At 38.5% G+C, this 26,517-nt stretch overlaps 1 protein-coding gene across 4 annotated transcripts; it reads left to right on the forward strand.

The window, feature by feature from the left end:
* The first annotated feature begins 1,814 nt into the window (after positions 1-1,814).
* Positions 1,815-24,993, forward strand: pacsin2 (protein kinase C and casein kinase substrate in neurons 2). 4 transcript variants are annotated; one of them, XM_085376672.1, is made up of 11 exons: positions 1,815-1,950; positions 14,285-14,376; positions 14,653-14,809; positions 15,082-15,317; positions 17,167-17,322; positions 17,496-17,671; positions 17,777-17,897; positions 19,530-19,660; positions 22,489-22,620; positions 23,758-23,939; positions 24,406-24,993. In XM_085376672.1, exons 2-11 carry the CDS (start codon positions 14,320-14,322, stop codon positions 24,516-24,518), a joined length of 1,461 nt encoding a protein of 486 aa, XP_085232798.1. In that variant the 5' UTR covers positions 1,815-1,950; positions 14,285-14,319; the 3' UTR covers positions 24,519-24,993. The 4 variants fall into 4 exon arrangements, with proteins under 4 accessions (XP_085232798.1, XP_085232801.1, XP_085232799.1 ...); XM_085376673.1 differs by lacking the exon at positions 1,815-1,950 and adding an exon at positions 5,378-10,715; XM_085376674.1 differs by lacking the exon at positions 1,815-1,950 and adding an exon at positions 12,164-13,151.
* Positions 24,994-26,517: the final 1,524 nt, after the last annotated feature.

The following is a 26,517-nucleotide window of genomic DNA, read 5'->3' on the forward strand; positions in this document are numbered from 1 at the left end:
ACTCCTTTAAATGTTTTTTGCTTTTATATTTCAATAAAATATCGTACTGTTGATGCGCTGATAAACAGTTATGGTTGCAATTTGTCAGTTTGTGTGTATTGACCCTTCAACAATAAGAGCAGTCAGTTTATTTGCATGTCATATGTCATCTGCTGGTGTGAAAGAAATCTATTGTTCATTGGAAAGTGACCATTGCACATCTCTGTTAATCATATCTTAGCTCAAGTTACAGAATTAGTCAATGGGCTTTACATGTGTTATTTTGGTGGAAGCACAAGGCGGTTATAACTTCCTATTTCTGAAAAGCCATCTGTGGTTGTTTATTTTTTTTAATCATCTTTCATTGATAATATTTTCTCACGGATTCATTATCTGAATAAATATTTGTAAGAGGATGAAAAAAACATGCCTCCTTCGATTCCACAGTGTACTTTCTGATTTTCAGAGGAGAATTTGTGTCATTCTGTTGCTGATTCATTTTAATAAAAAAAAAAAAACATGGATATCGTCAGCAGCGATACATAGGAACAGAGGCCAGCAGCACCCAGTTCTCATATCTGGTGAGATTTAATTAGAGTCCCCCCCCCCCAAAAAATGACCCCAAACAGCAGTAGATGTGCTATATTGTTGGCTCTTTGTACCTCCGTATCTATTGTTTTCAGATGACATGGTCTGGAGCGCCACAGACCTCACAGTGGGAACTACTAACTTTTCATAAATAGTAATCTAAAAAAGTTTTCTGGGGAATGTGACGTCAGAATGCGCGTCTCGCTCGTTTGCATAAGAAAATCTATCTTGACTAGTCCAGCATCGGAAGTCATGTGATTTCAAAATAAAGTGTGTGACACCGAGAATATCGAGAAACAAATGCACCACTTAGGTTGCCTAAACAGAATTCATCTCTGCTAAACATTTTTTTCCAGATTAGTTTCTTCAGATTACAAGTGCAATATTATAATGAGGCCACAAGTAATTTTTTTCTGGTTTAAAATAAGCCTTTGAGGGTTGACTCGCCCTATTGGTCCACATACACAGTTAAGGCCAAGTGTCTTTTCTTTTTTTTCTTTTTGCCATTTCATTAATTAAAATGTATTTTAAACCTGTATAAAAATATTTTTGGAGTAAATCATTTAAAAAATATATACATAAATGAAAAATCCTCCATATACATATATGAGGAAAAGAGAGAGAGAGAGAGAGAGAGAGAGAGAGAGAGAGAGAAACATAGAATACATTACCACCATGACCATGATTTACTTGCAGTGTTTCTCTTTAATCTGAAGACATACTTTATATGAAGATTTTGGAAGTGGCTGATCATTGGAACTGTGGCTGGATGACAGTCTCTTGTATAATTTTATGTAAATACCATGATAGTGTGCTGTTTAAATCTAATATTTATTATTATTTATTTGTATTGTTGTGGTGTGTTTTATGGTATAGCACCTTTGTTTTGAATATGCTATAACCATAAAATTTGTTTACATACTTATTTTATTTGCCAAAAAAAAACTTGTTTTTGTTAAAAGTTGCAAACATATGAGCACAAATATTTTCAAGCGAAAGCTGTAAATTCAAACATTATTTATGGAAAACAAAAAAAGGACTTTTTTGTTATGCATTTCATTATTTAATTGTTTTAAAGATCTCACATGAGCTGTTTGCTCAATAAAGTGTGTAATTTAATTCAAGCAGTCTCCTTCAGCTCTATGATCTCTGTGAAACTCTGCTTGGCGTTATATATACGTCATCGCCTGTCCTCGCAGTCTTATTGTGAAAATCTTGACCGGATGTGCAGGGTCGTCTGCTTATAACTGACACGGCTATTTCAGTCAGTTGATCCATGGTGCCGCTGCTGAGCAGAAAAACGGCGAAAAGATTTGTAAATTGGTACCACTGGGACCAGTAACGCTTCATTAGATCATAAATCCTCAATAGGACCAGTTTAAGGTAAGTTTACATAGATACTTTTATGTTGTGCTCTATTACTAACTTACATTTACTAACTGAAGGGGCTGTGGCTTATTCGCTAATGTTGGAGCTAACTGAGGGCTAACTTTATTAATTCGCACTTGAAGGAAGTTGGCTTTACAAACACGAGAACCGGTATTTAGTCGTGGGAAAGGTCAGATAATGGTAGCGCTAAAGTGGTTTCAGGTGTGTCATGGACTGTAAAAGTGAAGTTGAACTAGTTCACCACTGACTATTATCACGGTTGCAGTAACTTGGATATTCCGGGGACCTGTAGTAAGACTTAAGCCAGCACAGTTAAGTGGTAATGTACTAAATGTCACCGTGATTTATGTGGGATTTGATGTTATTGTTATAAAGCAGAGTCGGTCAGCTGCTTTAAGCTGTTTCACCTCAACTGTTCTCACGTTTTTGTAATGCGAGTTTGGAGCTGAAGTGGTAAAGGGCGGGGCAGGTTTCGCAAGTAAAGATAACCTCCTAGCTTGCACGCTGTGCTCGCAGCATTACATAATTTTAACATTTTCCGTGGAAACTAATAGATTGGTATGTTTGTCTGAGCTCTGACACATGCCCTCTTGATCTGCTCTGCTCAGTTTGCTGCAGTGTCATCTGGCTGCCAAGTTCTGCCCTCCTCAACTCCTGTGCTGCACATATCCCGACAGTCTGTGTCTATATTGCTCAGAGCTTTGGGGACTGACTATAACAAAACACCTAATGGTCATGACATTAACCATGAATGAGTGGAAGTTATCAGTCATCATGTAGCAGGAGAATTTAGAGATGGATACTAAGGCGGAGATTTGAGGTCCTTGTGTTTTGTATGTGTAGTTTTGTTGTCAGGGTAAAGCAGTAGTGAAAATGCACCTGGTTCCTTTTTTTATGGGGGGGGAAGACATCCAAAATGATTGGACCTTCACATAACCAAGCTAAACTTAGAATGGGTGTTCCAATTCAGGCTGAGGACACTTCACTGCATTTTGAGGTACTGTTGTTGGTGTATTCCCACGAAGAAGTTAAATGACTATGGGCCTGCAACACTTGATGAGACTATCTTTACTAGAACTAGAATAAATAAATAATATGCTACTGAGTTCATCTCATAACCAAACTCCCCCGTGTTTTCACAGTCTCTTACTCTTGTGCTCCTCGACATCATGATGGGTGTTTTGTGCAGCTGTTTTTCCTCTAAATAAGAAGTTTTGGTGGCCACCAAATATATTTGGGCTTTCCAGGGTTGGTTAAAGAAAAGTAACTTTATTTTTTCTCTAAGTAGCATTTGCATTTACTTGGGCATAAAATCTGTGCCCAAGAGGACTTTTACATTGGTGTTTTTTGACTGAAGGCTTTCTTTTGGTCCTCTTGACTCAAGCAGTGAATGTAAATATTGTGTTCGTAACTGGTAGATAATTGAGTTTTAAATTGAATTAATTGCCCAGACCTAATTCAGTTCAACATAATCCTTATTTATTTTAGATTAGGACTTCTTATTACAGTTTAAAAAAAGAGTTCTTTCTGTCTCCCTTTATACCAGCCTTCTTCTCTTTAGCTTCCCCTTGGAAACAGAAGATTTGGGGCTTCTATGAACACCTGGATTGTGCCTGAAATTACCGTATTAGTGCTATCCACTCTCTGACGTGATGTATAGGAAGAAGCAGGAAAAACAACCCACTGCATGAGCATTTGCCATTATAACAGTTAGGGGTGTGCGATATGACCAAAATCTCATATCCCGATATAAGAATTCTATCGTCCCGATAACGATATAAATCACAAAAATGTAACACTTTCTGTAAATTCTGTGAATCTCGGGCAGCTCGACTTATGGAAGTGTTTCCAGCTGCGCGTCATGTAGCTGGAATCAAGTGTTTTAACAGATGCATGAAATTATAAATTTTTAGACATAAGTTGTAACAGCTGCCGTTTTTGTTTGTTTTTGTTTTTTGTGAGTATTTATTACACAGCGTGCTGCGGGGAAAAGCCTCTAAGGTTTGAGTCTAAGGTTTTGTTTTTTTTTTGTTTTTTGTTTTACTTCTCATCCGTAAATAATCTGCTCTTTCACGTGATTCAGTTTATTTTGAAAAGTCTCAACAGGAGCTTGAGCTTTATTGTGAAAGGTTTATGTGGAACATAAACAAGCGGACACGTGATGGTGTTACCTTCGTTGTTGCTAACCACAACGCATAAAAACAGACGCTTGTCCATCCATAGTGTGGTTATATAAAATATAAGAGAAAGAGAGAAGTTTAAGAAATTAATATAGCCACTAGAATGACCATCAAAACGATGAGAAAATATTGCCATAAACAGTTTATTTTCCGACACCACGAAACAAACGTAAAATGAAATGATAGCTGTTTTTATATTGTCATCCGATATATATTGTTATATCAACAACACTAATAACAGTATGTAAAGTACAAAAAATAAGTATTGCTTCTTTTATGCCAATCCACTTATAAACAAAAATAAGGATAAGAAATTGATTTGTAACAGTTGGTAGATTACTTGTTTGCGGTTCTTTGCTGTAGGGCTGCCACGATTAGTCGACTAGTCACGATTACGTCAACTATCAAAATCGTAGACGACTGATTTAATAGTCGACGCGTCATTTGAAGCTTTGTAAGATCACAAAAGACGCAGGAATAAGTAGTAGGATTTAAGAGTGTAATAACGGACTGAAACAGAAGATGGCAGCACTGCATATACAAGGATGCCAGCTGCCGTTAAACCCCGAAGAAGAAGAAGAAGCGGTGTCCCAGAATTCATAGCGCAGCCCAGCTCAGTTTCCAACAATGGCGGCAGCTAGTTAGTTTTAATATTACTCTTATTATTCTTTCTGGGTCACAAAATAAACGTTTAACGTATATTTAGGCGAGAATGTAACTGTGTAAACCTCAAATATCTGCTCAGTTTACCAAGACACCACATTTTCAAAAGCGCTCCGACGTTTTCTGAGACGTCTGTTACCCACTAGCTCGATAGCTAGCCGGGGGCAAGGCTCACTAGAGCCCGTGAGAACACCGGACTCCCGGCAAATCGTTTTCAAACCCACTGCCGTCTGTCGCTACTCAGGTTAAACATATATAAGTCACTTAGATAACTTAAAAATTTTATTGTTTGGCTTTTTTTAGTATTTTATTTGTTCCTGAGTAAATCGGTTTGGCTGAGAAATCAAGTTATAGTTTTTACACAGCTGAATAAATGTCAAGCAGAAAACTGATTATCAAAAGTGTGAGATGCTGGAGAATATACTCCGGTGTCCCGTTATATTTTAGATAGCATGGAGTTTATTAAACTTCACCGAAACAATCTGCAAATTTCATTAAAATTTATTAAACTATAATCTTGTCTTTATTTTTAGTTGGCACATACCTTACGCACTTAAAGCTGTAAGCTAATGATAGTTCTATAAGGGCAGATGAATGCTTGTGCAGTAAGCTGTACGTTTTACGTCCAATGGATGCATGATCTGATTAGTCGACTAATTGCAAAAATAATCGGTGACTAGTCGACTATCAAAATAATTGTTTGTGGCAGCCCTACTTTGCTGAAGACTTTGCATACTGCTCATAATGCAAGACTGGGGCTTCCACAGGAAAACATGCCTGGTGGTGATGTAACAATCTCCTCTTTCCCTTTCATGTAATACTGGATTTCCCTCCATTATGTTTCTCTCCATGCTGCTGGCATACAGAGTGGAAAGTGCCTGAAATTGTGGAACAAATGCCATTGTTTATCCTTGTCCACTGAGCAACGGGGACTGATCAGTGATGTCGAGGCTACAGTTAACTGGGTGTTGACGGACCAGCGGTTTCATTGTGTAGAGATCTGAGGCTTCTTAACTATAGTTAAGTTCTACCAGTGATGTCTGTAAGGGCCACAGATGCTGTTCTGGAAAGGCATATTCCTTTAAGAGCAGCTGTTGAGCTCATGTGAGGAAAGGAGGGCAGAGTTGACTGAGAGTGATAGATATTAAAGGTCATGGCCTGTGATTTTATTTATTTTTATTTTTTGGTGGATACTACTACTACTCCTGAGTGCACAAGTTTGTTTTTTTTTTCTTTTTTTTCCCTCCTTCTTTAGCACAGTTGGTATTAAACAATGCCCTGCAGTGAAAGTGCAATATTGAAGGGATAGATCAGCTCAGCTGCACTCTCCACCACAGAGATTGCAGCTGCTTTGTACTACAATAAAGTAAAATGGAAACATGCAAAACCAAAAAAAAAATCACCCTTGCTCTGGTAAGTAACTTCCATGTGATTAGCTTTCAGCACATATTTCATTTTTTGCATTGTTTTGTGTATGTCATGTATGAAAATGGTTGAAGTTGCTCAAACATTTAGTCTACCCTCCACATAAAAAAGTATCATAGCTTCACAACTAATCAATTTCCTGGTTCTTTTACCTCTTATGGTTTGCAGTAAGGCTGCCACAAACGATTATTTTGATAGTCGACTAGTCACCGATTATTTTTTGCGACTAGTCGACTAATAAGATCATGCATCCATTGGACGTAAAACATACAGCTTATTGCACCAGCATGCGTCTGGATTTGTATAACTACCATTAGCTTACAGCTTGAAGTGTTTAAGGTATGTGCAAACTAAAAATAAAGACAAGATGATAGTTTATTAAACTTTTAATAAAATTTGCAGATTGTCTCAGTGGAGTTTAATAAACTCAGCCGTCTGCTCCTTGCTATCTAAAATATAACAGGACACTGGAGTAAATTCTCGACCATCTCACAGTTCCGTTTAATCAGTTTTCTGTTTGACGTTTATTCAGCTGTGGGAAAACTATAACTTTAATCTCAGCAAGACCGATTTACTCAGGAACAAATAAAACGCTAAAAAAAAAGCCAAACAATAACAGTTTTAAGTTATCTAAGTCACTGATATATCATGTTTAACCTGAGTAGCGAAAGTCCGCGGGGGGTTTGAAAACGATTTGCCGAGAGTCCGGTGTTCTCGCTGGCTCGAGTGACCACTTAAACCCCCTAGCTAGCTAGCCAGCTGGTGGGTAAGAGATGTCTCCGAAAACGTCAGAGCACTTTTGCAAATATGTGATGTCTTGATAAACCGATCAGATATTTGCACAGCTACATTCTCGCCTGAAAATATCTTAAAAGTTTATTTTGTGACCCAGAAAAAGTAATATTAGAACTAAGTAGCTGCCGCCATTGTTGGAAACTGGAATTGGCTGGGCCGCGCTATGATTCCTGGGATGGGTTGGGGGTTGAGCTACGCTGAGGAAATGAAGAACGCAGTTGGAGGCGTCTTCGAATTTGGGAAGCCTTCGTCACGCTGCTGTAACGTAATCGGCCTCCAAAGGATGCGGCCTGAATTTGGACACAGCTACGAAAACTGAGTTGCTTCTTCTACTTCAGGGTTTAATGGCAGCTGGCATCCTTGTACATGCAATGCTGCCATCTTCTGTTTCAGTCCGTTATTACACTCTTAAATCCTACTAACTCGTGCGTCTTTTAGGATCTTACAAGGCTTTAAACGACGCACCGACTATTACATTTGTTGTCGACAATTTTGATAGTCAACGTAACCGTGATTAGTCGACTAATCGTGGCAGCCCAGTTTGCAGGCAGTTAAATATCTATCAATCCTGGAGTCATTAGTGGCCCATTCAAAAATTCTTGCAAATCTTATCTGAGGAAAAAATATAGCAAATGTGGATGTGCCTTTTCATTTCATTTTATAAGTTGTGGGTTCTTGCTTATACTGGCAGATATCCAGACTAACATGTATTTGTCAGGCAACAAAAACTGACACAGAAGTCATCAGCATACCTCCAATTACTGAATGCATTTAGATGGAGGCAGAATGAGATTATGTCACATGAATGGAGCAATATCTGTGTTTCACTATTAAATGTTTTACTGAAAATGGCCATCGTATCACAAATCCTCATCAAATCACTTGCTTTGTATCATCTGGTGTTCTGATTATGTTTCTCAACCACTGATATAAAGACTGCTTTAGGCATGTGTGCGCCTGTCGGCTGTATATATGTGCTCATTTCTGTGGTGCGTACGTCCTGTTGTTTCCTGCTTTTCTGCTTCATTCATTACTATCTGTGACAGTCTGCAGGGCACTCTGAGGAACATAAACATGCAATGAGAAGTCTGTCTATTGATAGCTTATGGAAAGGAATATGCCCTTGGTAAAGGGTGTGTTTTGCTTAGCAGTCTTTCCCACCATTTGCAGAAGTCACTGGGAGCTCGTGTCTTTTTACAGACGTGACTCAGGCTTTCTCACTTCTTGCCAGCATACTACAGTAAGTGTTCATGTGCTTTTAATAAAATGGTCATCTTTTGCCATTCATCAGCACTGGTCGATGTCCTGTTTTTGAGGGAATGCACAGCATTTATCAGTTATCCCTGTGTCCTACATAATGACAAAATGTCACATTTTGACATTATGTTATGCCCAATGCGGAGAAATTATAAATCAGCACAGCTGGAAACTAATGAGATTATCATGGAAAGCCCCATGAAGGAAAGCAAATCCAGCTATAATAAAGACTAAAAATGTTGAACACAGTAATAGACGAGTCTTTTTTTTTTTTCTTCCTCTTCTTCTTCCTCCTCCTAATAATTATACATATATGCCTAAAGATATGTGGTAGTCTGTGAATACATCCTTGAACCTTTACAACCTTAGAACTGTTACAACAGCAGCTAAAATAACAGTAAACTGTTTTAGAAGTTAATGTCATTCATATAAGAGTATTGAACAGACTTGAGCTCGCTTTATACTACTCATATCTATTTAAAACAATATGATTTTAAGGAAGATGATTTTATTATTATTATTTTCAATAACATCATATGCTCAACCTGTCCTGTTTTACTGTTTGTTTCAACACTTAAGCAGAGGTAAACTATACCTCATCAGGTCGTGCTCACCCTATTCGGAGTCTGCTTTTTAAACCATTCACAAAAGAAACCACTAATACTACTTTCCAAACAGACAGCCTGACAAGTGTATTACAAAGCAAGATTAATGGGTTAGCGAGTTATGTCAAGTCTTTCAGTGTAATGAAGGTGGTTCTGTTTTAACCTGGGAAGAGCGCCATAGCAACCTATGCTGACCACATAACCTTTTCCAGTGTAAAGTCTGCTGTAATTTCCACTTTATCTGACTCAGACTTCAGTAACATTCAGCTTATTATAGAATTATGATTATTAATATAAGATCTCCAGCCTGCAAAACTGTAGCACCAAAGGAATCTGTTGTAAAGTTATCATAGTGCAAACTGTGCATCACATTGGCCTGGTTTTTCTTGCATACAGAACTATTGGTACCAAACCCTCCCAATGCATCCTCAAGCAAGGTTTTGGTCTTTCCTGAAAGCAAAATTAAATCAATAGGATTATATTTTCATTATGATGGGACTTGCTTTACTCAAGCATAAAATAAATTTTCTTTAACAAATAGCCCAAAAAAGACAATGCATAGATTTCAATTAAAGTTAAAGACTTATTGCCCTAGTTATCTACTTGTGTACATAAACACGCACCAGAGAGTTCTTTGAACCTGGAAAAACGATGCTGGAATTTTTATTTTTTTTTATTTATTTTTTTTCTCCATTCAAAGATTCTTGATTTTATGCAGCATCTTCTGTGTTGGTATATTTGCCCCTTTCTTTGGAAGTATGCAGTATCGTTCAGTGTAGAACTTGAGTCTTTGATGTGGCAAAAAAGGGAAATGTGTCAAACTCACCCTTTCATGTGGGCACTTGGAGAGCCAGGGTTGGCAAAGAAAGTTGATAACCGCTATCAAGATACTGTTATCTGTTTGGGGTTTTGTCAGTCCAGCTAACTCGAAGAAAGCCTGGCTGTGTTGAACTCAATTCGTAGAACAGCTCTTTGGTGTGTTTTTTGCAAAATGGGTTCGAGTAGTGACAGTGTGGGAATTTACTTAACATGCCATGGCTCAGTCAGGCACTGAGGAATGTATTTGTTCACTTCTATCTTAAGGCTATTGTCAGCAATTAAATTCCACTGTGGTTAGTACATACACTTATCAGACTTCAGTGATTATGCAATTTCTAAGCCTGTAATCTAAGGCAGTCTATAGTCTTGATTAAATCATACATTTAGAAAGACACTTGTCATTTTTATTCAATTCAAATTTAAACGATAAACACTCGACTTTAGTTTCCGCATATTTAAGTGTTGTTGTTTTTTTGCTTGGGCATAGCAGCATAGTGTTGAAATTTCCAGCGTTCTCCTACAGTGACAGACTGAGTGGACTTCAGACCCCAGCTTAGTCAACACCATTGTTTACAGTTCTGGCTCAAGCTGTGTTCAATTGTTTAGCACAGTCCACACAATGTCCTTCAGAGCCAAGGGTGTGCAGAGGTTTTCCTATATAGGAATTCAGTCTTTGTGGCGATTTAAGTTTCTTTTAAGTGTGTAACAGATTGTCCTATTCATCCTTGTTTATTTTGAATGTAGCTACTAGAACAATCACCTGCTCAAACTAGGGCTGCTCAATTAATCGAATTTTAATCACGATTACATCTGGGCTTTCAACGATCATTAAAAATGACTGAGCCGATTATTAGCCCCTCCCTCATGCTTTACTCTCGCGCTGCTCCATGTGGCAAATCAAGCGCACTGCTCTGCATTTCGAACACGCGTCACAACAAGAGGACCCGAGGGAAGCTCGGAAAGCTAAGCAGAAGTTATTTGGAGAGGAGTGGACTGCCGTTGGTTGAAAAGAGAGGTAAAAAAAAAAACTTACGGTAAGTGGTGTGGAAACATTATGGCTTCGCGGAGTCAGACGTGGATCAAGTAGACACAGTGTGTAAACTTTGCTATGGTGTCGTAGCTGCACCACAGAGCAACACTGCAAAGTTCACATTTTTCATTTATTTCTTATATTGCAAACATTTGCACTGTTATCAGTATTTGCACACTATTTTATATTATTTTTTTAAAGTCATTATTCAATACATTGTTATTGTTAAACCTTTAAAGCCGGTCAGAGCAGCATGCTCGTTTTGTGTAACTATTTTTAAATCCCTGTAGAACCTGAACGCTAAGCTAGCACAATAAATTTTTTTCAATATGAAACCAGAGGAGTTGTACGTACTTCTTATGCCATCAGCTTGTCCTCGGTCACGGTTTCCTTCCACATATAGCTTTGCAAAAATTGCATAAAAAGAGCTTGCAGGAACAAAAACATAATATTCCAGAAACACGCTTTGCCGATCCGATCATGAACTTCCCACATTGAACAAGACGTCAACGCGAACTATCGCAAGTGACGTCGTTTTTGCGGAAAATGTAGTTTTTTACTTGTAGGCCTTAGAACTCGAATTGCACTGCTGGAAATAGTTTATTTTGATGCACATGCACATTCTTTGCAAATTTGCATCATAGGATTGTTTTTTTGTTTTTCCTGCAGTATATAAAAATTGCTGTATCTCCAAAAATAAAACTATGAAGACACTCAAAATAAATTTCCTGTTGTTGTTGTAAACTATTTTTTGCAACTTTTTTGTATTTAAAGTTTTGAGGGATAAACCTCTTAAATTTCTCCAAGTAGAAATATATGTAAAAACAAAAACGATTTTCAATTTTTTTGTAGTTTATTGCACTTTTTTGCAATTAATGTAGTTACTATGGACTTAATGCATACACATTTTTAAAATATGGGCTATAACAGTTGTATTGATGTATAGCAACTTGAAATGCTCCCACAAATGGCACTACAGCATGTAAAAAAATAATATAAGCTCTGGCGGACGAAATAAATATCGTCAAATAATCGTGATCTCAATTTCAGTGAAAATAATCGTGATTATCATTTTTGCCATAATCGAGCAGCCCTAGCTCAAACATATTTGTATCCTGAGAATATAAGTATGTAGTTTAAACTGAGTTTTCATATCCCCAAGCACATGAACACATCTCAAAATGTTGATGTTTATGTATCTTGTAAAGGCAAAGTCATATTCTCAGTTTCATCCCCTCCCATGAGTAGCAAAACAGAAATGTGTATGTGTATTACTACGGTTGTTATTGGTTTACTCATATTAGGTCATTATGATGTTATTAGAGGTTTCTGTTGAATTTTCTTGCTGGTTTCAAATATCCTTGCCCCTTGACATCACCTTTGTTTTTGTTTGGGCGTTTTTGTTTTTTTTTCTCTTCCTGTCACCCACACAAGTAGCTTGTGTTGTGTAGTCCACTGTTTGAAACGGCTGGTAGGAGGGATAGGACAACAGGATTGCACATGCCCCTTAATTCTTGGAAATTGGCTCTAATTAATTTTGTTATGAAGAGGTATCTGTTTGAAGTTTAATGATCACATGCTCATCATTTACAGTCTTCTGGCTTGTCTCTTTTGAGATTTTGATCATCTATACCTCTTACATGATTTCTTATGAAGGATGGTCTACAAAGAAAATTGTGAATTTTGCACTATACGGTCACGTCTAATCAGTCAAGTCTGTTATGTTAGAGCTCAAGGTTAGTTCCCCTTCTCCACCCATCATTGGTTCAAAAGTGTATGATGACTGAACAGGGTGTGTGGTGTTTGTTAACTTAAAAGGGACCCATTTTGCTCATTTTTGACTCAGTATTGTTGTTTTCTCTGATTCTCTATATAGTGTGTAGCTTACATGCACAAATAATGAAATTGAAATGGTGCTCTTATTTAGAGAAGTAACCCGTTTAACAACAATAAACTGAGTCAGGAATGGTGTTATAACTGGACTAACTTTTTGATGCAGACAAAATGCTCCACAACTACAGCTTATTAAAGCTGTCATTTATGAGAAAATTAAAGTTCACCCCTTTTTTTTTTTTCTTTTTTTTTCTTAAAAAGAAAAAATGTATAGAAATGGTGGCACACCATCTGTTGTTGCATAGTTTCTTCTGAGTGTGTGTATTGGCTGTTAGACCGACATAACTTCACAGTTTAAGAGAAAATTGTTCATTTGCCTCCCTGGCCTGCGGACACCACAATACTACCCTCTGTCCAAGTCCTGCCCTGGAGGCCATGGGCCACTGACCATTGATGAACAGACCCACAGAGCAGTGGGCCTCATCTTCTCACTGTCTCGCACAGCTGAAAGGGGCCCAGTGTGTTCATACTTGGCACTAAATTGAATCTTGTGTGATCCAGTCGGAAGTGGACAGCTCTCAATTGGGGGTGAGAATTGTTAGATTTATAAGTTGATTTTTTTTAATTTTATTTTTTTAAAGTAAAAGTGACTACTGGAGGAGTTTTACAAGACTTTGATAAAACTGCTAAACTCACTGTGGGTGTGAATGCATCTAAAAGTGTGTAGTTTTGTTAAGTTACAGATCTTAAAAAAATAGAGGTAGAACATGAACGCTTTAATTTGCTATGTTTTTATTGAAGCCACATTTGACTTTACTACCTCAGCATCTGAGCATTATTAAAAACTTCAAATTACTTCTGCTCTAAGTGTAGCTGAGCACAGAATTTGCTGGGTGAAAGTTCAAATACACTTTGAAGTGCCCATTTGAGAAGCATTTGCATCCTGTTGATACTTGCAAACTGTCAGCTGACATCGGTTAGATTCAACTCTGATCTGAAAATGTATATGAGATACTAGAATGAAAAGGGCCTCCAAGTTGATGAGGATGAGAGGAAGGAGAGGAGTGGGAAATTTAGCAGAGAGGAGTGAAGGGAAGAATAAACTGCCTGTTTTTTGAGGCTTTTGAGTTTGAAATGCTGGATGCGAGGACTCAAGGAGTAACAGAGCAAAGACTGTCGTACTAGTCTGGAGGAAACGGAAGCTGCCCGCTGTGCGCCTCTTGATGGTTTCTTTTTCTGCGATAATAGAGACTCAGTGTTCTGTGAGTAGCCGCTGTGGTTTCAACTTGTCATATGTGCTGGTGGGGGCGTGGGGGACCCACCTGCTGGCCAAGATTATCGAACCAGATCACACACTCTGCATCTGTCTGAACTGCTCTTCTGAACCTTTTATCTTTCACATCTTATCTGCGTCTGAACACAGCTGTAGTCTCTGTGGAATTTTGTGACAGAACAGTGATGTTGACTAAATGCTGTTTTCTTGGTGGTTTTGTAATGCATGGAGGGAAGACAAATTTGAGTGTTTAAAATGTTTCCCTTCCTCCTTTTGGTTTATGAACATCAGCTTGTCTCCCCCCCACACATTTGTGAAACAGAAAGTTACTGTAATAACATGTGAACTAGACTGATTGTAAAAAGCCTTGGACCTTTTTAAATGGAGTGTGGTTTGTGCTCATAACATGGATATTCTGACTTTTAATTTTTGCATGCGTTTTCTCTAGGACCCACACACTAAGTGTAGCTTTGGGCAGCAGCCATGTCAGGCACCTATGATGACTCCATGATTGATGTCTCCAGTGACAGCTTCTGGGAGGTGAGATGCATTAAATCTTTCCTCTGTTCTACAGTTTGTAACTTGGTTATTTACACTTTTTTTTTTTTTTTTTTTTTTTTTTTTTTTTTTTTAAATGGCTCAACTCAAGCAAACGATTGAGGATCAATTATAATATAATTATGCTCTAAATCATTCTTGGGAGGGGTGTAACTGCTCTCCAAAAGAAAGCCCTTTAATAGAAAACAAGCACTGTAGTTTGTGTGGGTTTTTTCTTTCTTTCTGTATATCCATCAAGTTTTATTTTCTGGTTTGCAGGTTGGAAACTACAAGCGCACCGTGAAACGGATAGACGATGGTAGTCGGCTCTGCACAGATCTCATGAACTGCATTCATGAGCGGGCGCGTATTGAAAAGGCCTACGCACAGCAGCTCACAGAATGGGGGAAGCGCTGGCGGCAACTTGTAGAGAAAGGTAAGATTAAATTGTACATAGTTAATTTTTTTTTTATATACATAAAGATTTTGCTTTGTCTTAAGTAAATTGAGTGTAGTTTATACTGTGCCGGTTCGGTTGCCTAAAGGCTCTTTGGGTGAAAAACCTACAATAAATTATAATTATTGTAGCATCTTAATCTTTCTAATATATTTATCACCCAGAACAATGTGCTGATTCATCATCAACAATGGGAAATTTGAGCTCAAGTTGAATCGAAGCGTGAATTTTCTCAATAACTCTGCCGTCAGGACCTCAATATGGCACGCTGGAGCGAGCGTGGGCTGCTCTGTGTACTGAGGCAGAGAAGGTGAGCGAGCTTCACATGGAGGTGAAAGCAGCATTGATGGGAGAAGACTATGAGAAGCTGAAAAACTGGCAGAGAGAGTCCTTCCACAAACAGATGATCGGTGGCTTCAAAGAGACTAAAGAGACTGAAGATGGCTTCCGCAAGGCTCAAAAACCCTGGGCCAAGAAACTCAAAGAGGTGTGAATTTCAAACTTCTCATGAGCTCAGGACATTTGATGTGAGTTAGGAAAAATGTAGTTTAGCTTTAATAAATCATGAGCAGCGTCAGCTTTACTCTAGAACTAAACATTTAGGTAAGGCTTCACATTTGAGGATTGCAAATCAAAATTGGGCTTTACAAATTTTAGTCTGGCACAAACATCACTTTGTTCTCATTTTAAATTTCATCCTCTGGTTGTATGGTCTGTAGCCTGAAAAGACAGGCTAACAAGCTACCAAACAAGGAATGTCACAAAAAGGAAATTTTAAGGGTGACTATCTCAAGAGGTGGAAGTACTTAATTACTCAATTTTAAAAACTGCTATATTTATCACAAGATGATCTCAGCAGTCAGAGAACGTCATTTCTCTTGTGAAGTTCATTTTTAACTTTTTGGTTTTTATATGCAACCATGGTTGCATGTCAGATGACCAAAAACAGGGTGTTAACACACCTTTGTTGCTGAGGAAGGACAGTCTTTCTTATGACTCATATGGCATTCAGCAGTATCCCTCTGGTAGTTTATTCAATTGTGCCTCTTTGAAGTTGGATAGGGCAGAGTAAAATTTCTCAACTTAAAGTGATGGCTATTATTTTGCTCATTTTCACTTTAATTTGTTAATGTCATTCACCTTCTATGGTCTGTGGGTCAAAAATGAAATGCACTCGGTGGATTTTGTTGTCTTAAAATTCAGTTGATAAAATCGAGCGAGTCCTTTTGTCTGTTTCAGGACTTTGGCTGCACAATTCTGATACAGTTAGCACATGTTGATAAACTGTTTGGTGCTTAGCAAGCTTTCCAGTTTTGCCATCTTATCTAAAGCAAGGAAGTCATTTATCATCTTGCTGATCACAGCTATAAATTTTACCCCTCAGTTCTCATGAATACATTTTACTGACTCAGTGGTAGTCATGGAAAGAAGAGCAAACAATGTCTTAAACAACACCAGAGCACAAGCACAGTTGTATCTGGTTAGTGTTGATTTTGAAGGTTACTGCCAGGCATAGGAAAGGAAATGGTGAGGGCACAGAGGGAGACTCCTTTGGTTGAAAATGAGGTCTATGTATTTCCTACTGCTACTTTTATTTTAGCCTGTTTACTTGTTGGAACCTTACCCCCCCTTCTTCCTGGGCATATTTATGACCGGGCATGTTGCAACCTTCAGGCTCCCACTACTTCCTGTGAGTATGATGTCACAGGGGATGGTGACATCCTGGCCTGTCATTGAGCAAAACTGTTTTGTGATGGAGATTTATTGATTGACCAGATGGGCAAGGACAAGCGATGAATGGCAGAGAGAAAATGGGGGTAATTAACTGGCTAGCTGACATGGGGGAAGTGGGTATTGTGTCAGTATCGGACCTGCCTTCTAAACTGACTATGAAGTATTTTATTCATAGGCCCAAGCCTTCTTGTTTTGTTTTTGTGGACATTAAATATTTTTTTTTCTATTCAGAAAAGGGAAAACACACAAATGTCTGTTATAACTTAAAAATTAGGGCTGGCTCTTGTTGTTTTGAGCCATCTAGCGTAATGATTACAAATGACATTAAAAAGTTCAGCTTTTTCGGTGAACAAGTGCGGTCATCAGTTTCACATAAATGTGAAGGCAGCCACTTGAACATTTTGGAAAGCATAACAAATGTTGTTTGCTTACATACTTCACTGAAAGTTTTCACACAAATTAAGGCTGGGTAAAGAGGTGGTTATATCTTCAGATACCAGTGTTAACAATTCTTTCCACACTTCCTCACACTGTTTCAAGTTACCTGGTTACACACGACTTGTGTCATTTCCTTAATTTTACTTTAACCATCAAACCTGCAGGTAGAGACTTTGAAGAAGGCCTACCACACTGCTTGTAAAGAAGAGAAGCTTGCAGCCAGCAGGGAGACTAACAGCAAACTCGAGAGCAACAATAACCCTGAAGCCCAAAAGAAACTCCAGGAAAAGGTGGAAAAGTGTCAGCAAGAGGTCCAGAAGGTACAGTTTCCTGTGGCAAGAGACTAAGAGGGAGGCTTGTAACTGGGAAGACATTTTGTTTTGTCGCCCCCCCCCCCCCCCCCCCTCCCCCCTCCCTTAGCTGAATGTGGGAATCTGCGTGAGTTTTTGTTTGTTAAATGTGATTTATCATTTCTTCCCTTCTTACCTTTCAGACTAAAGAACGTTATGAGAAATCCATCGAGGAGCTGAACAAATTGACCCCTCAGTACATGGAAAACATGGAGCAAGTGTTCGAGCAGTGCCAGCAGTTTGAAGACAAGCGCATTCAATTTTTCAAAGAGGTGCTGCTGGAGGTTAAGCAGCACCTGGACCTCTCAACCAATCACAGGTCAGAAATGACATAACATCCCTTTCAGAAAGACACAGATGTGGGAGAAGTTGGAGCTTTGAATAGTTGCACTTTAAGTGTATCCCTTGCCCTTTGTCATTGTAGATATCAGGGAGTTTACCACACACTGGACGACACAATCTCTGGCACCGATCCTGAAGAGGACCTAAAATGGTTCCGGTCCAATCATGGTCCTGGAATGCCAATGAACTGGCCCCAGTTTGAGGTAATGTACTAAAGACCACACTTATTTAATGCATGAGTGTAAATCGGCTAGGGGAAGGGTTGAGCTCTGAGAGCAATTGCTAGAGGTTTCCAAATAGTTTTTACATCTGAACCGGATGCTCTGTTTGACTCGTGTCACTCTGAAGAGTGGGTTGTTGTTCCAGACTTGATGAGATGATGATATACACTAATAGCTGTTATATATATATTATTCAGTAGGGTAATTTAAGAATGAATTAAAGTACTTTAGGAAGCTTATCTTAAGAGCTGCGGGTACTCTTGAGGTGCAGCTGTAAGCACCACAGGTCAGAAATGGGGAAAACATCTGAATGAAAAAGTTTCAAGGGAAGTAAAGCATTTGGCCCAAGCAGGAGTTATAGCCTTCTGTCACTCTTGGCATTGAGACACCAGAGGTGGAAGTAGATCTGTCTGCGGGTAAAGCTGCATGCGCTTCCACTGATACAATTTAGTGTTTTTGAATACTCTTGCAGGCATAGTTGTTCCCGTGAGCCAACTTCTTCCACTTTCTGTCTGACTAGTGCTTATTTTTGGAAGTTTAGGTTGTTGGTTTTTGTTTTTTGTCTTTTTTTGGGGGGGGGTTTAAAGAGGAATATATCTCCCCTTAGATTAAATTCTACACAACTGAGAACTGCTATCCATGGCACATTTAAGTAAACTGAATAAAACATCACTGTCTTAATTTCCCTGCAAGATGGAGATTTTTTTGTTTTTTTGTTTATGCAACTGTTTCAGCAACATGGTTTAGGATTACATAGTGTTATCTGCATTAAACCTGTTGTACCCCTGCTTTCCTTTCCGCATATTTGACAGAATTTGGAATGGTCTCGTCATCGTCCCTCTAAGAGATGGTCCATTGTAGTGAGTTCTGCATGAGGGCTATTCTCTCACAGCAGCCACAGGGAGACTATTTATTCCCACTAACCCTCTCTCATTCTGTGTGTGCCTTTGACTCAAGTTGCCTTAGTGAAACTTAACTGAGACAAAACTTCATGTGGTATATGCAGACAATATATGAATACTATCAGTGCCAGTCAAAGGTTCAAGCTTCCTGACATTTACTTTTCCTCGATATCAGAATTGCTGTAATTTATCTTTCGTCTTTCTAACTTTTGGACTCTGACCCGTCATTTCAGCCTCTGAGGCATTCCTGCAGTTCCTGTGAACTCTGCAGTGTCACATGATACTGTGTCATGGAAGACTTTGGTTTTAAGTTATAAATCAGAGGGGTTAGAGAAACAATTGGAGCTCTGAGGTTATGCTTGCATCCATTTTAAGGAAGAATAAAATTATGTAATAACCTTCCTCTTTGGTTGAGGGGGAAAATTTGTTGATGTTTCTTTCAATGGGATATGGATGCTGCATATGTCTGTATATCCTTGACACACTCAAATATAAACAGACATGTATGCACAGTTTTAAAATTGAGAATTAGTGGATCAGCTTGAGAAACGCTGAACTGATCAGGGACTCTGGGGCTGTGTGTTTAAGATGCTGTGCTTAAGTTCTCCCTGTACTAGCTGATGGGCTTGTTGATTCACGCTTTTCACTTGGCTAAGTTTGGCACAGTTGTACGGTTAATTTTTAATACGTAATTTTTTTAAATGTGTAACAGGAATGGTCCATAGACCTCAACCGAACCTTGAGCAGACGAGAAAAGAAGAAGCCATCAGAGGGCATCACATTGACGGGCATTAGTCCAGCTGGGTCAGACCAGCCTGTTCAGCCTGCCAAAACCAGCAACAGGTAGATGTCTGATAACTCATTGGTTCACTGTCTTTGTCAAACATGCAGAGAATAGAACATCTGATTTAATACACACATCTATCCAAACTCACCACATCAAAGATGCTGCTGCACCCTGTGCATGGCATCCTACTCTTAAGGAATGGCTGTAAACTTTGCATGAGGGAAGCTCCAGGAATGATGTTCAGTTGTGCAGCCGTCCCCATGGGAACAGTAAACATTTTGATACAGATTGTTGGGATAAAGTTATCGTCAAGAGACTAAGTCTGCTGGTGCATACCTGAAAGCATGCCAAAAGTACTGTGAAAATACAACCCACGCACATGCTTTATAGGCATTCATATTGGTAGTGACAAGTTGAAAAAAGGGTCGATTAATCGGACATCTGTACTTAAAGCAAGTGGGCTAAGATGTTATGTCAACTAATACTGTAATTAACAGACTCATTTTAAGATTTAAGCAAAATATCGACACAAACCCTCTTTCAGTTTATAGTAAGGGAGTTAATCCTCCATTGATCTAATAAAATACATAAGGGATTTAAGGCTTCTATCAAAGTTAAATGGCTGGCGGTTTTTAATAACATGAAGGAGTCTTTCTAAAGCGATAAGATGGGAATGTAGTTGTCCCCAGACATCTGTTAACTGTGTCGTGGCAACAGTACTGTGGACTTGACAAGTCATGGAAATGATGACAAAAGACTAATTTAGATACGCTCTATAAAAACTTGGTTAAATGATTTGTGTGTGTGTGTGTGTGTGTGTGTGTGTGTGAGATTGGTTTTTATGGGCCTGTGTGTTTTGGGAGGCCTCAACTCTTCACATTCCTTTGTAGCTTTGTAATCTCTCAATTTAATGTGCAAACACCTGCTGTTTGCTCTTAACAAGCAGGAAGATGTGTGCATTTAAAACTTGTGGAGGAGTGTGTAGAGGAGCCGATTGAGGGAATGCCAAGCATGGAAAGTATTTGGCCTCGGACCACTACCATTGCACTTGCTGCCACTCCCCCGTATATGCTGCTTATTGTTGGTTCTTTTTGAACATCAGTGAGTATGGGTACTTGTTTCAAGTCTGATCCCTATCTGTAGTCACAACTTGGATAAGGGTGAAACTTGTTTTTGAGTCGGTGTCAGATTTGTCTTTTCTTTCCCTTTGTTGTTGGGTTTTTTGTTTTTGGGTTTTTTTTTTCCTCTTTGTCCTTGATTTGAAGTGTCAGACATGAATCAAACCGATTTTAAAACTCTTAGAGCTTGCTTAGAGCAATGTCAAGTCTTTTAATTCATGATTATGAGGTCAACTTTGGATGGTTTCAGTCAGCTAAGTTACACTGTACCAGACTCCCACTGCAGAAGTGTTTGCTGTAATAATGCCACAGGCTTAACTCGGAGAGCATAGCATGACTATGCAAACAAAGGCGTTCACATTTCTGTACTTGGGGCCAACTGATAACTGCTTCTGTAAATGTTTCTATAAACAGGGAGTAGGAGTCTTGTTTCCTCTGATACAGGCCTTCTTCTGGTTTTTTGCTCCTTGAAACACAATCACAATAATAGGAAGTAAACAACCCTCATGTGACTTCTTCACAGGGTTTTTACACCTAAACAACCCACAGCTGGCAATTAAGGGCTCAGGGAGGGGCTCACTGATGTTTTTAATAGCTTTGTGATAATTATGACATGCAGCACTTATTAGTGAAAAACAAGTCTCACTAGAATGCTCTTTCTGTCTGTTTAGTTTCATGCTTTGTTGATGTCACTCTTTCATATAAATATGAAAATTACTGGGTCTTCCAGCTGTCCTTAAACCTACAGTTATAGCCCCACCTCTCTTGCTGTTGCTAAATGTGCAACAGAGGCAGAAATCTCTAACCTTCAGCTGACTAATTCTATGACCTGATTAAATTCTAAAATAACCTTTTGAGCTTGCCTGTGTTTCATCTAGACTCATACACTCTATTATCAGGCTTTAGAAAATGTAGCCCATGACGGGAAAACCGTCAGACGGCCCTGCTGAAAAAGCAGGTGCACAAGCGTATCTTTTTTTTTTTTTTTTTTTTTTTTAAGATGGTGGAAAACATGATTCAGTGATGGGAAGTCTTACAGAAAAAGTTGCTTCTTGAGTGCTGTCAGTATTTTCCCATCTTTTTAAAAATAGAGTAAAGCCCACATTGTTGGAGGGACTTTGCACAGTCTTCTGTACAACTCTCAATGACTTTTGTCTAACTCAGTTTTGAATATTTACTTCATTAGACGGTCTTTGACTATGCCTGGCCTTGTTTGGGGTTGGATACTTAAACTGATGTCTAAACTCATTTCAATCCAGAGAATGGCGTAAAAGATTCGAGTCTGACTGTAAGAGCTCATTATAGTTACATGCACACTACTGGAACCTGCTGGGAAATCCATGATGTTGTGCAAGACCAGCTTTGTTTTGTTTGGATTCTCACTGTTGGGTTGAGGGGTTTAGTGAAAGGCTGATAGGACAACTTTAACTTGTGTGATGTGCTGATGAACTTCAAGTTGTTACCTCACTGGACACATGTTCATTTGCCCAACCATTTTCTTACATGCTTATGAACTTAAATCCCATCCCAGCTGTCGCTGAGCGAGAAGCTCGGTACACCATGGATAGGCTGTCAGTCCATCACAGCAATAGCCCTTTAGTTTCCTTTTGGACTAAAATATCGAATGGGTCAATGATCCAATCTTCTTCTGCTTCCTGTTATGCATAACTTGGGTTTTTTTTTTTTTTTTTTTTTTTTTTTAAATCCCAGGTGTGACTCTGTATGCATGCTTGTCAACAATCTCTCACTGTGTCCCATGTTGTCAGCCTGACTGTACCAAAAGCTGCACCTGCGGGCACGAACCCGTTTGACGAAGATGACGATGAAGTGGGGGAGACTGCCGTGGAGCAGGAGATCACAGTCAACAACACCGTTGTGAATAAAGAGGAAATAAAAACGTTGGTGAACCGGAAACGCTCACCTGCAGCATTTTCTGTTTCTACCTTTGCTATGTGGAGCGTCGTTGGTGTCGCGTCTCGTGCATTTTCCTTTTCTTGGTTTCTTCCCACTACTTTTTATTCTCTCCTTCCTCAGGTGTCATGTTGTGGCTCTGCATGGTCATTGAATGGCATTGCACACAAAGCCTGTGTCTTTTCTTCATCCCTAACAGTTTCATGTCTTGCAGAACGTTAAGTGTATGCGCATGGAGGCGCATGCTTCTGCTGTGGAAATGCATTGTTTCTCTCTTACAGTCAGATCTGGATATTTGAAATTGGTCTTTCTGTTTCCTTTTTTTTTTTTTTTTTTTTTTTTTTTTTTTTTTTTTTTTTTTGTGCCAGCTGATAATTTAAAGGCTCTTTAAAACAAAATGAGTAAGTTTTGTGTATCAACTTTTATTCATTTGAATAACAGTTGTACCTAATGGGTGGAGGGATCCAAAAATAGCCTTGAAACCATAAACTGGTCTGACTGTAAATTATTCTTGTTGGTTTTGTTTTTTTCAGCTTTGCCTGCCAAGTTCCTTCTGATGTTTAGGTGGCTCCCTCTCCTGGTCAGAGTTAAACTCCAATCATGCGTTGACAATTGTGATTTGTCTTGCTTCATCTTGTTGTGCTTCGGTTTTTGTTTTTCTTACATGTCGCGTTGATGGTTTTTTTTTTTTTTTTTCTTTCTCTCTTTTTTTTTTTTTTTTTTTTTTTTTTTTGCTTTGCCCCCTATTATTTCTCTCTCGTCTCCATAGACTTCAAGTTCTTGTTGTCAGTGGCATATAAGCAATTTTGAAATCATTTATCCTGCGTCAACCAAATGCTTGCTTTTTAGTCTTGCAGTTGTTTAGACTGACCCAAAAGGAGTTTTTTTGTTTTTTGTTTTTTTTTTTCCCTGCATTTGGAGATGCCTATTTTATGCTTTTGGGTTTCCACTGTACTGTATTTGTTTTATTCCCCCCCGCCCCCCCCCCCCCCTTTTTTTTTTTTTTTTTTTTTTTTTTTCTTTTTTTGCCCTAACCAAACTCTTTCCACCTGCCTTGACGGTTTTTCTTTGACTTGTGAGGCAAAATACCAGGGTTTTACTATGTGGTTGGTCTGTCTGTCCAGTGCAAGCAGTACGGAGAAGACTCCAGACTGGTCGGATGAGGACACAGGTGGTAACCCTTTCTCCACCAATGGTGAGGGTAATCCATTCGAGGAAGAGCCGGCCTCTCCTGTTGTATCTGTGCCTGTCAAAGCTCTCTACGACTATGAGGGACAGGAGCAGGATGAGCTGAGCTTCAAAGCAGGTACATGACTAAAAGGGGTCAGTTTGGCCTCAAGCAATCATTTGTGAAGGAGATTATGATTTCAGTAATGTACACCTATGACCTTAGGGTACATCTTAGAGTTGAACCTCCCTTTGTCTTCAGGGCTGCCTTAATTCTTCATGGCATTGATTCAACAAGGTGCTAGAAAGGGCCCTAAAAGATTTGAGTCCATATTGATATAGTTGCTGGAGATGCATACTTCCATGATGCAACTCTGTTTAACCACATCCTAAAGTTGCATCCCCATTATTAGATTGCGTTCTGGTGACCTTGGTTCTGCTCAAAAAAATTTAGCTGCATATTTGACGCTGATGCTGTAAACTGACTTGATTCTTTTTTTTCTTTTCTTTTTTTCCCCCCTTTTTTTTAACCTTTAAAATTAAAATGACTTCTGTATATGTACGTAGATTAAGATTGATTAAGATTTCTCTCTCCCCATTTCCAGGTGATGAATTTACCAAAATAGGTGAAGAAGATGATCAGGGCTGGTGCAAAGGCAGGCTCAAGGATGGACAAACGGGCCTCTATCCTGCTAACTATGTGGAAGACATCCAGTAATGAATCGCCACAGATAGAAACAAATGTGAAGAATGTGTTTTATGAAACTTGACAGGCTCTTATTTTCAGCCCTCTTTTCCTTGTTTGTGATGACTGGATTGGAGTTGGTGGAAGACAGAAGAGAAGGGTTTGTAGAGCTTAGGAGGACCACTTTAGTCATTTCTTACCCGTGGACACTGTTGGAAACTAACTGCAAGTTTCCAGAAGATTTCAGGAAGATCCAAGAAGACTTGCTGTTGGTGTAAGATGTTACTTAGAATCCCATTTATGCTGTTACAGAAATAGCTATTCAAGTACATATTGGATAAGACTGAATGAAATGTGTGAATTTGGATCATTTAAAAAAAAAAAAAAAAAAAAAAATCACTGAGATTACGATCTTACAAATAGTCTTGCATGCGAAACACAGCCTTGATATGCAAGCCCGTTTTTAATTCACCAAGGGAATTGAACCTTTTTTATAACCAGTAAGAATCCAGTCCATAGATGTTTTTTAATTATTTGGCCTGAATTGTGAGATTCATGAACTTCATTTTAAATTAGTGTTTATATTCTCTCATTTCTTTCAGGGTTTTGATTTTTTTCCCCATTCAGTTTGTAACCGTTGTGGTTGTTGTTAGTTTTTCAAAGGAATGGTAAAGGTCCTCAGTTACCTTTATTCATGGGTAGACTTCCTTTAGTGACTGCAGCTGAATGTATTTGTTTTTACTCATGGATTGTTCACTTTTACTGCGTCCACTGACCCCACTCCCTTTCTCACATACCTTTCTGATGATTGTAGATATTTTTCATGCAACACTGAAAGTTTCTCACTTGAATCTTCTAAGTTTAGTTCTCGATTCTTGTCACATGCCAGGTTATGGGAGAATATTTTGTTTGATTTAGATTTCATGTTCTAGCAATAAAAACACAATTGAATATTGTATTGCATATATATTAATATTAGAACAAATCAAACATTCTGATTGGATGATGTGCAGGAAATTCTTAATTTATGATGCCACAAGTGCTTCTGTTGTTCTGATGCTGAAATGTTGTGATGGAGAATCAGTTTGTACATTAACTGAATGTTTATGGCAAACGTTCATCGACCGTTACTGCTATATCTGTAAATATGATTTATATTTTCCCTTCAGAGGGCCATATGAGTTGCTTTGATCACAAAATGCTTTGTGAAAAATTAATTTTCTTTGGGACCTATGCCATTGCTATCACAGCCTTAATGCACAGTTTGCAAATATGAACTGCACATCGTTCACAAAGAGCATTCATTAAATAACTATTACTTTTGATGCCTTCAGGCTACAGCAGAGGAGGAAAAAGTTTTGTTTTGTACATCAGTGAGGAAAGATGTTTGAGTGTTGCTAGCAAAATGCAGTGACAGTTATACTTGCACAGAAAGGTTTGTAATTGTTGTCCCACATCACAATAAATGAATTTACTGGGAAAATATACAGATTTTCTTCTTATATTTTCACTGAATAACTTCAATGAATTGAAAGACACTCAGAACTGAGTCTGTTTCAATAGGTAACACAAACCGTTACAGATTTGATCACTATTGTACTTTATTTATTAAAAGAAGTTTGACTGCATCTAACTTTTTTTCTGTTGCTGTAATTTTTCTTTTAATATATAGTTTTTTGCTTTGAGGGGGTATATCCTTACAAGGCACCATATGACTGTAAAATAAGTTTTATGTTGTAGCCTTATGCTATTCTGCAAGACGAGGATTTAAACGATACAACAGAAAGTTGAACAAATGTCAACAAACTGGAATATGCAGTTGGATACTGTGATAAATCTGACTGTTTTGTTTTTAAGGTTTGGCATCAAATCCATCCAAGACAAACTAGACTGGATGCAGTTTTCCCACACACTGCAGGTTTCTATTTATAGTAAAGTTATTTTTCTTTCTTTCTCTCTCTCTCTCTCTCTCTCTCTCCATTAAATAGTCTTGACACTGGTGTATTCCCTTGTGTTTCAGCTGGTATGATAA

This window comes from Diplotaxodon limnothrissa, linkage group LG17 (assembly GCF_057381915.1).
Source record: "Diplotaxodon limnothrissa isolate DT_005_m linkage group LG17, D_limnothrissa_male_GT1.1, whole genome shotgun sequence".
NCBI classification, from domain to species: Eukaryota; Metazoa; Chordata; class Actinopteri; order Cichliformes; family Cichlidae; genus Diplotaxodon; species Diplotaxodon limnothrissa.

What these genes read in the sequence shown, in the direction of transcription:
- pacsin2 (XM_085376672.1), top strand. Translation starts at nt 14,320, where the DNA reads ATGTCAGGCACCTATGATGACTCCATGATTGATGTCTCCAGTGACAGC. An exon ending in GACCTCTCAACCAATCACAG is followed by an intron (nt 17,672 to 17,776) that starts GTCAGAAATGAC and finishes TTGTCATTGTAG; the next exon opens with ATATCAGGGAGTTTACCACA. An exon ending in AATAAAGAGGAAATAAAAAC is followed by an intron (nt 22,621 to 23,757) that starts GTTGGTGAACCG and finishes CTGTCTGTCCAG; the next exon opens with TGCAAGCAGTACGGAGAAGA.